This window comes from Lathyrus oleraceus, chromosome 2 (genome assembly GCF_024323335.1).
Source record: "Lathyrus oleraceus cultivar Zhongwan6 chromosome 2, CAAS_Psat_ZW6_1.0, whole genome shotgun sequence".
Lineage (NCBI taxonomy): Eukaryota > Viridiplantae > Streptophyta > Magnoliopsida > Fabales > Fabaceae > Lathyrus > Lathyrus oleraceus.
In genome coordinates, this window is record NC_066580.1 from 281,516,142 (window position 1) to 281,526,884 (window position 10,743).

General features: G+C 39.3%; 1 protein-coding gene across 2 annotated transcripts; it reads right to left on the bottom strand.

The window, feature by feature from the left end:
* Positions 1 to 2,939: 2,939 nt before the first annotated feature.
* On the bottom strand, positions 2,940 to 3,989 carry LOC127119159 (endo-1,4-beta-xylanase 5-like). 2 transcript variants are annotated; one of them, XR_007802683.1, is made up of 4 exons: positions 3,974 to 3,989; positions 3,641 to 3,863; positions 3,375 to 3,541; positions 2,975 to 3,079 (listed from the first exon to the last, which is right to left on the bottom strand). XR_007802683.1 is itself a non-coding variant. In XM_051049343.1 (3 exons), exons 1-3 carry the CDS (start codon positions 3,867 to 3,869, stop codon positions 2,972 to 2,974), a joined length of 504 nt encoding a protein of 167 aa, XP_050905300.1. In that variant the 5' UTR covers positions 3,870 to 3,884; the 3' UTR covers positions 2,940 to 2,971. The 2 variants fall into 2 exon arrangements, 1 of the variants encoding a protein (XP_050905300.1); XM_051049343.1 differs by lacking the exon at positions 3,974 to 3,989 and having other exon boundaries at positions 2,940 to 3,079; positions 3,641 to 3,884.
* Between the last annotated feature and the right edge of the window lie 6,754 nt (positions 3,990 to 10,743).

The following is a 10,743-nucleotide window of genomic DNA, read 5'->3' on the forward strand; positions in this document are numbered from 1 at the left end:
CCAGGCAATTGGAAAGCCTCCAAAATCACCACTGTCGCTCATCCGGAAGTGTAGTATTTCTGTTTTTCAATTTTTGTTTGCATGAAAGCCATACGTTTCGCCAGAAACGTAATGGTCCATTGTAAGGGCCATCTTATGTGTTTCATGGTGCAACATTTTGCATCATTAATGAATGGATGTTTTTGTGATTAAAAGCGGCGTTCCTTGTTTTTCACTTATTTTTGCAGTTTTAAAAAATGAAAATGGCAATGTTTTCTTTTTCTTTCCTTTTGACTTATTTGGTTCCGACCTCAAAAGTGAATATTCTCCTGATCTCGTTGACAACAATTCGGTTACACCTCTGTATGACTTCGACAATCCGATTTATCATGTCGAAGAATAAGGCGAAGAAGATTGTGATCTGCTGGAATTAGCCAGGTTGTTGAAACAAGAGGAGAAGGTGATTCAACCGCACGAGGAGCGAGTCAAGATTGTCATCCCAAGTACCGCCGAGGTCGGAAAGGAAGCGAAAGTTGGTTCCGCCTGGAGGCCAATGTCAAAAGGCGATACCAATCGGTCTCAGGAATACCGATGCCACGTATCAAAGTGACTTTGTTTCATGATATGACTCATCGTGGAATCAAATGCTATATTGATGACATGATGGCAAAGTCCCAAGCCGAAGAGGGGCATCCGGTGGATCTGGGGCAAATTGTTTGACCGGATCGAAACTACTCAGACTGAGGTTGAGTCCGAACCAATGCACTTGTGGAGTGTTGTCCGGTAAGTTGCTGAGGCTTATTGTGAACGAAAGAGGAGTCGAGGTCGATCCTGCTAAAAAAAAGGAAAAAAAAAGAAAAAGAAAAAAGAAAAGGAAAAGAAAGAATAGTGCAAGAAACGCCTGAACCAAAAACAAACAAAAAAAGAAAGAAATCAAATGGTCAGGTGGGATGGGGACTGCCAAGGGGCATGGAAAAAAAATGAGTAACAGGAACCTCTGATTCTGATATCTTCCTTGGAAGAAACAACTGTTAACCTGGTACTTGACAGCCCTCAAGGGGTCTATGAGGTGCGTATTGTGTCAGCATGACGAGTCTTGTCGAAAAGAGCATGCAATTTACCTAAGCAAAAAGTTTATCGACTGTGAAACAATACACTCACTGTTCGAGAAAACTTGATGTACTTTGGCATAGGCTGCTCGCCGACTGAGACAGTATGCTGGTTCATACCACCTTGTGGATGTCCAAAATGGATCTGATCAAGTATGGGCTTGAGAAACTAGCATTGACTGGACGAGTTGCGAGAAGGCAAATGATGTTGACTGAATACGATATTCGGTATACCTCCCAGAAAGCAATCAAGAGGAGGGTATTGTATGGTTATCTCGCCCAACAACCCATTGATGATTCTCAACCAAGGAAGTTTGAAGTCCCTGATGAGGACATCTCGAGGTACTCAAATCGAAAGATTGAGAGTGACCGATCCCGGAGGAGGGGCATGACCCTGAATCCGAACGGATTCTGATGTCTGATGGGGAGAGTGTAAAGTGAATGAGTTAGTGCTTCCCCGATAACATTTGAATGCACCAACGATGGTGGCTGAGTACAAAGTTGGTATCCTGAGTGTCGTACTTCGGTACGTGCATCTGCTGGTAGGGGTGTGCAAAATAACCAATAACCATGAACCAATTTCCTATCCAAATTAATCCAAACATTAAAACCCAACCCAAAATTATATTTAGAAATTGGTGATCCATTTATCAAATTAAAAAAAAACCGGTAACCATTATTACAAACCGGTTCAGGTAAACGGTTACCATTTTTCAATAATCATTTCAAATCCCTAATTCTCAAATTTCAGAATCCCTAATTCTCAAAAATCCAAATTTTTTTCATCTTTTTTTTCTCTTCATCATTTCACAAGACTAAACACTTCCATTTTCTCTATTCCAATTTCAACTCTTCACATTTCACCATTCATTTTTTCCTCCTTGCTTGTTCTGGGAAGGTCATTGGTTCTCCTTTCTTCCACTCATGTCTTTTGATTTCGTATCAGCTTAGGTTCATCAACTCTCTTATGTTTTTTTTTCCTTTCTTTTTTGGGTTTAAGCTAAATGGTTTCATTAGTTCTTGAATTGTGATGGAATTGGAAAATTTTGTAACCTAGATTTTAGGTTTTTGTTTGATGTTTTGATTTGAAGGCACTGTGCAGGTTGTTTTTGGTTCTAAATCTTAGGAAGGATAGATAGTTGATAATCTTTGATTCTAAGGAATTGTTTGAATTAGTTGACTTCTGTTGAAATTTCTGTTCTGGAATCTATTTACCAGGTTCATTTTGTTAGGAAAAACTTCATATTCTTGCTTTCCCAGTTGTTGCTGTGTCTTTTGAGTTTTTTTCTTCTGAATTCCCATGCCTTTGCAGTTTGCGTGCTTATATCTCCTTGTGTTTGGAATTGAAATGTATGAATGAGTGACACTTTGCTTATGTTGTAATACTGTAAATAATGCAGGCATAACAGAAGAGTTGTTACATTACATACCAGGATCATTATGAGTTGTGGCTGCTTTGGAGCCTCAACTTTCAAGAAGAAAAGGACTCCGTCTAATACTCCTAATGAAATTGATGGTGAGTGTCTGTGGTTACTTATTTTAATATAATTATGTTCATTTAGTTTGCACTTAAGTGAAAACATGGTTTAAGTATTGGCAAAGACCTCCCTTTGTAGCTTTTTTACTGGTTAGGTTTTATTCGACATGTAATACAACGATGATGTTCAGAAATATTCTGATAGCAATACTTTTTTTGTAACTACAACCTTTTCCCATTAAGCACTATACTTAATGTAAGGCCTTGTTGTCCAGGATAAATACTGATATGAACCATCAATTGCTATAAATTGCAAAACTTGTTAATACCATTTTTCTTTCTGCTACACTTCTACTACTGATTTTCACTGCAGGTTAGAAAGACAACGAGGTGTTGGAAACTATGACTAGCTTACCCTCTCAACGCTGTCGTCTTGGTGTGTTCTCCATTGCTTTCTGGTGAATGGTTGTAAGGACACGTTATCAGCCCATAATTCCACAGTTGGATTCTCAGTCTGCATTGCTAGTAAGTTTCAGATAACACAATTTCACAAATATCAAAATACATGAACACAACCACTTTCATCATTTTATCCATTCTCTGATTTTGGATTGTACTCAAGCATATGGCCCCTACTTATAAACTCGTTCTCAGGTTAGATCTCATCAAATGTAGGACTATTAACACAATCCTGAACAAATATTTAAATAGTATCAAAATGTAAATTTCATTTTCTACATGAGGAATAATAGAGTTGTAATAGAGGCACACAGAGTTGAGGAAGCTTGAAGAAATATAAGCAAAATCACCTCAAAAAGAATCTCAGCAGGGGTTGAAAAGTTAGCAAGAATGCCCCCTTTTAGCAGAGACCAGCATCCATGGTTGGCTATGACATGACCACCATGTACCGATTCACTTCCATTTGTTTTAAAAACAACCGAAACAATCTCACTTCCTTCACTCAGCTGAAGCCAAGCTGAAATGTCCAAAATGTTTTACAAAACTAACTTAATGAATCACCAACATTGTATAACATTCATGAAATAACCATTAACAAAAGATAAACGCGAGTTACCAGAAAAAATGTATATCAGTCCTTTCTTCAGATGAACCTTCTGAGAGAAACCATCCAATGCTCGTGTTCTGTTGCGAGCAACAATGAATCTATTGCCGTCATTTGATATCCGTTCCTCAATTGTTCCATTTCCAAACACAGTCCAAGCCTTAATGTTATGATCAAACCCTGGATTTACTATAATGCCTCCTCCATATTGTGCCCTATGAGGTTCTTTCACACACTGCATTATTTCAAAGCATTGGCAACACAAGTAATTTAGCTGAATGAAAACTTGCAGAAACCAATTTCAGTTAGTCATAAACATGTTAACTGATAAAGAAGAGACATTACCTGAGTAGTAGCAGAAGTTAGTGATTTTAGATTTCAGTTATTAGTTAGAATGTTTTCAGTTTAATCTCAGTTATCAGGTGAAGATGAGTTGTGCCACCTTTGTTGTTGAAAAGAAATGTTTAGTTGGGAAAAAGTCAATTTTTGTGAAAAATGCTCAGACTGTTAGTTTGTTACTGCTGAATGATATTCATGCTATGGCTGCAACATTCTGTTTTTGCCTATTGCTAGTTATTAGTTAATTGTTGTTCTGTTAATTGGAAATGCATTGCCATGTTGGATGAGTCAGCTGTAGAATCTTGTGAAAAAGTAATGCATCATACATACCAATTGAATAAGGAAATGTCATATTCATATCAGATTTTTTATTGTGTTTTTTTATCATAATTTGTTTTCCTATTTTTAACAGAATCAAGATGACTAATGTTGGTACAACTTATGCAACATCCGAGAATACAGTTTCAACCCCTCCACCTACAATCTCTAATGAAATGCCACCTCCTCACACTAAGAAGCGAAAGAATCGTTCAGAGGTTTGGAAGCATTTCATTGTATCGTCGGAAGAAGAACAAAAAGCTTCGTGCAAATACTGTGACACGAAAATTAAGTATAATAATGGAACTAGTTCCATGCATGCTCATGTATCGAGATGCCTTGTTTACAAGAGGCAAAGGACATTATCTTCTACGACAAGTGTTGAAGAACATGTTGGCTCTCCTTTAATTGTCAAGTTTGACCAAGAAGCCATTAGAAGAGCAATGGTTAAGATGTTCATAAACATGGAGATTCCTTTTCGGAAGGTTGAACATGAGTCTTTTCATGAATTTATGAGTCTCGCATCACCAAGATTTCAGATTTGTTCACGCACAACACTAGCGCGTGATGTCTTGAAACTATGGGATAGTGAAAGAATGATTTTGAAAAATTTTCTCTCTCTGAATTGTCGAAGAGTTTGTCTCACTACTGATATGTGGACTTCTTCTTGTCAAAAGTTGAGTTATATGTGTGTGACAGCCCATTTCATTGACAATAATTGGCACTTACATAAGAAGATTTTAACTTTTTGTCAAGTCACAAGTCATACAGGGGATGCTATTTGTGCAACAATGGAGATGTGCTTGAACAGTTGGGGGTTAAACCGTGTGCTTAGTTTGACAGTTGATAATGCTTCATCTAATGATGTTGGGGTTGAGCGTCTCAAGAGAAGGCTTTTGTCTAGGAATAGTTTAGTTATGAGTGGAAATCATTTTCATATGCGGTGTTGTGCGCATATATTGAATTTAGTTGTGAAAGAAGGTTTGAAAGACATTGATGACTCTATTGGTAGAATCCGTCATGCTGTGTGGTATGTTAGATCTTCTCCTGCGAGGCTTGCTAAATTCAAGGCATGTATTGATGAGGAAAACATGGATTATAAAGGTTTAGTTTGGCTAGATGTTGAGACTCGTTGGAACTCAACATACTTGATGTTAGTATCCGCATCAAAACATGAGAGGACCTTTGAAGAATTAAGTTTTCGAGATAAAAAGTATGTGAATGAGTTGACAAAGAAGGGGAAAGGTGTTCCGACAGAAGAAGATTGGAAGCATATTAACTTAATCATCCCATTCTTGAAGTTATTTTATGATGCTACCTTACATATATCGGGGTCATCTTATTTGACAAGCAATATTTATATGTTTGAGATCCTAGGTATTGGAAAGAGCATTGTGGATATGTGTGCGTCTGAAGATGAGCATCTACGTTCAGTAGCTCAAAAAATGAAGAAGAAATATGATAAATATTGGGGAAATCATGAGAAGCTTAACATGTTGTTGTTGATTGCTCTAGTATTCGACCCTAGGCGCAAGATTAGATTGGTCGATTGGATGGTAAGGCGATATTATAATAAGGATGATGCTGACGCCTTGAAAGCAAATTTAGAGTCTAGCTTGAAATCTATTTATGAGGAATATCGTGTTGGATTTATGTCTCCTCAAGGTAATTCAGATGAGTTGCAAGTTTTTGGTGGTGTTAGTGATCCTTATGGAACTGCCGAGTTCTATATTTCAGAAGGGTGTGACAATGCGGATAATGAGTTAACTACTTATCTTGGAGAGAAGTTAGAGCATAACATGGAGATAAATGTTCTAGAGTGGTGGAAAGTGAACTCTGGCCGATATCCCATCCTTTCAAACATTGCAAGAGACATGCTGGCTATACCTATAAGCACAGTGGCTTCTGAATCTGCATTCAGTACAGGAGAAAGGGTGCTTGATCCATATCGCAGCTCATTAACACCTACAACAGTCGAAGCGTTGATATGCACCCAAGATTGGCTCAAAGGAACATCTTCCTCTTTGATTACAAATGAAGATTTTGATATTCTTGAGAGATTTGAGCAAGGTATGATAACTAAGTATATTCGCTAATGTATTATTATTTATTATATTTGAGGTATAATGAAATCTCTTTATATGTTTTATAGAATTACTTTATACGGAAGATGGTGCTAGTTGTTCAACCTCTTCAACTTCTGTTACACTCGAAGATGATTTAACGGTAAAGAATTCTAAAGTTTGTTTTTGCATATTCTACTCAATTTATTATATGTGCATTTTCTGCATTTGTGGGTTTATGTTGTTGCGTGATTTGTTTTGACTTAATGTGTTACTGAATCTTCCCTTACACGGGTCTCATATTTTTGTACTTTAAACTAGGCTCCTTAACTTGAATATATTTTTTTTTGAGATAATGAGTTTGAGTTAGATTTTGTTCGAGACATGGTCTTAGAAATCGGGTCGTCCATGTCTTAAAATGTAAAATAGACTTGCAATTTCACTGTTTTCACTTTTGAATATGCTAACATTCTTGTAATTTCATTTTATTTTATGCAGCATTAAGCTTATTGTAGAAGAAGCTGATTAATTGCTTATGGAACTAGAAGTGAAGAGATGAAAACAAGTGTTAAAGAGAAAGGAATCACGTCATAAGAAGTTGCTTGGAGTTTTGAAGTCAAAGTTGCTGTCACATAGAATTTCTGGGACTGTGTCACCTGAACTGAAGTTTGCCGTTGATGCCGAAAATTCTTCTTTGCTGTGGAAAATCAAGTATTAGTTCCTATAAGTAAGTTGTGATGATCAAACTAGTTATTTCATATGAATCTTTTTTGAGCTCTTGGCTTTGTATGATGTAAGTGTAAATGCGGTATCAGGTTGAACTGTGGAAGAAAAAACATTGAAGACTGAAAAATAGATTTGAATGAGGTATAGTCTAGTGAATGTTGAAAGCTTGCGTGTTTTACCTTTTGTTTTGAATTGCATATGAAATGCAGATGTAATGTTCTAAACCACATGTGAATGGAAAATTGGTATAAAATGGAATATTTAGAATTTTTGATAATATTTATAAGTTTGTGTATATTTAGAATGGAAAAATAGTGATTAACTTCAAGAGCGATTGGATAGAGTTAAGAAGTTGTTGGAATGAAAATTAAATTTGAGGGAAATTTGGTTTTAAAATTGATCCAAACAAAAATTAATTTTTTTAGTACAAACCGGTTATTAACCAAACCGATCCAAACATAAACCGATTTTAAAAATATAAACCGGTTTTATCAAAGTGGTTTTAAAAACCAAACTGATCCATATATTTGGTTCAATTTGGTTATGGTTTTGAACCATGCACACCCCTATCTGCTGGGGCAACGCCTTCCTCATTCAGTATGGGATGGAAGTGATATTGCCTGCTGGAGGCCAGATCTCATTATGGAGAGTCCTGATGGATGAGAAGAGGGCGAGTGGATGAGGACTCGGTATGACGCGTTGAGCCTGATTGAGGAAGAGGGCTGACAGTTGCTTGTCATAGGGGCAGTTGTACCCAGTACATGAAGCGTGTTGTTAACCGAGAAGTGCGACCTCGTGGGTGGCATGGGAGAGATGTGGTGTTGAAAATGATCCTTCCTCCTCAAGACGATTGTGGGGCCAATGGATAAGCAGTTATGAATGTCCATTCGTGGTCAAAGAAGGCTTTCTCTGGCAGAGCCTTGTTGCTGGCGACCACGGATGATGAGGATTTTCCATCCCCTGTGAATGCGGACGCAGTTAAAAGATACTTCGTGAAAAAAGAGACCCGCTGGACAAAAAGAATAAAGGGGTCCAGGCAAAAAAGGGCATCCCGGGGAACCAAGAAAAAAAAAGAGAAGGTTCGGGAAAAAGTTAGGGATAATAAAAGAAAAGAATTGTACACCCGGCAAGTCGAAAACCCCACAAGGGCGGCTTAGGCAAAAAAGGGTATCCCGGTGGACTAAAAGCCGAAAGGGCGGTCCAGGCAAAAGAGGGATTGAAACGAACAACTGCGTCCAGCATGATCGTTTGTGCTTGAGATATGACTTGGATAGTCTCCGACAGAGATCGATTGGAAGCGTCTTGTTCAGAAGACAGAAAGTGCGGAAAGTCTTGAGGACATATGGGGCGTAACCGAGTTGGAACCCGATGAGATCATGGTTTCACATTGCCATTAGGGTAGATTTTTTCACTTTTATGCGCAATCACCTCTTTTCAGGGTTTGCTTCCTGTGTTTTGCTCAGTTCTGAGCCACCTTTTTGTTTCAGTCAATAAAATGCGTGTTCTGTCAAATAATTTTGTTTTTGTTTTCATTACCGCTTTGATTACGAAAACATCCGTTTATTTTGATAAAGAATATTTGCATTCTGAAACATAGAGGTCCCTTCCGATGCATGCTTATAAGATTGAAATCCGGAAATCTTATTCGGAAGTTTGAGTGACCTAGGTGTTGAAATATGGGGCACGCCCGGGTCACGTTTTTATCTAACAATCTCTTGTGCAGGTGCTGTTAGATATCTTCATTCGCTGGCAGGTGGTGATATGAAGCCTTTTGAAAAAAGGAGATCCCTGCAGAGCCCGATCAGGGGCAAGGGATAGAAGGACGGTGAAAGATTAGGACGACGATCCTGGAAGGTTTAATCAAGAAGACTCTTCAAAGTCTGAGGACCGGGAAGTTTGTATAATCCCAGGAGTTCGATCCCCGTAAAGTACGGAGGAGTCGGAAATACAAGATGATGAATCAGAAAAGTCTAGATGAGTCTGGGAGTTCTCAAAAGTGGAAAGTCAACTCTGTGGTAGGGTGGTGAACACCAGTGTTCGACGAATCGAAGGGCGGCCCGTGTCCGATAGGCCGTATTTCCCCCAATGGGTTTGAGAGTGTCATCTCCCTAGCAGATTCGAGATCGGTGCCTCCTCAGCAAGCCTGAAGGTTACCATATCCCCAGCAGAGTTGTGATTGTTTTCCAAGTCTGAAGTTGTCTTCCCAGCAAGGTTCCCAAGAGGATCGGGTTCGGCGGGGCTATCCCCAGTAGAGGTAAGGACTGGTTGCCTCCTCTAGCAGAGTAATCCCATGCAGTTCGGGTTCGATGGAGGTCATCCCCAGCAAAGGTTGTCTTTCCCCAGCAGGGTGGAAATGGACGTGGTAATGAAAGCTTCAGCGCAGTTCTTGGAGCTCCCCGGTGTTGTCTCTGGAGGAGATGTGTTTTTATGCATTCATCATGTAGATAGGCATAGCATACTGCATCATTAGTGTGTGGCATTTCCATAATCATGGGGCATTACGCTAAAAAAAACTCATGCATCAGCATTGCAAACGCATCCATTAGCCCGAGGCCGTGGTGAATTGACCAAGAATGGATCGTTGGAAAGAGTTTAGCATCGCTTGGATCGATTTTAGAATTGGGTTCCCCAGCAGGGTAGAAAGGTGTTTTCCCAACAAGTGACCCCGCAAGTGAGTGGGTATCCCAAGCATTGTTACTCCCCGATTGGTAGTATCTTGCCAGCTTGGATCTTTTTCCCTAGCAGATGTGGGTGTGTCTGATCTCTCCATATAGAGTCGACCCCTTAAGCAGAAAATGTCTACCATTCCTTCTGCGCTCCCCACTGAGTTATATCCTCGTGGATGACGGTTGTTTCCGTTCCCTCCTTGCACACGCAATGGGATGGGTTTCCCTATTGAGTTCTTTCCTCATTAGGATGAGTCTTGATTCAGTATGCCTTTTTGGATCGATCCTAAATTGGCTTTTTGTGGCCTCTACCTACAAACCGGTAGTTGTAAGTCCTACCTTTGTGGTTTTCTACCTACTAACTGGTAGTTGTAAAATCCCACTTTCATCCCCTAGCAGAGGTAACCTTTGTGGTTTATTCTGATTGTTGGCGGATTTTGCGGTTTTCTACCTACTACCCGGTAGTTGTAAATCCTGTTTTCTCACTCTGTCCCTCAGCGGAGTCTGTTGGCCTCTACCTACAAACCGGTAGTTGTAAGTCCTATCTTTGTGGTTTTCTACCTACTAACTGGTAGTTGTAAAATCCCACTTTCATCCCCTAGCAGAGGTAACCTTTGTGGTTTATTCTGATTGTTGGCGGATTTTGCGGTTTTCTACCTACTACCCGGTAGTTGTAAATCCTGTTTTCTCACTCTGTCCCTCAGCGGAGTCTGTTGGCTTCTACCTACAAACCGCTAGTTGTAAGTCCTATCTTTGTGGTTTTCTACCTACTAACTGGTAGTTGTAAAATCCCACTTTCATCCCCTAGCAGAGGTAACCTTTGTGGTTTATTCTGATTGTTGGCGGATTTTGCGGTTTTCTACCTACTACCCGGTAGTTGTAAATCCTGTTTTCTCACTCTGTCCCTCAGCGGAGTCTGTTGGCTTCTACCTACAAACCGGTAGTTGTAAGTCATATCTTTGTGGTCTTCTACTTGTCACCCGGTAGATGTAAACTCCACGTT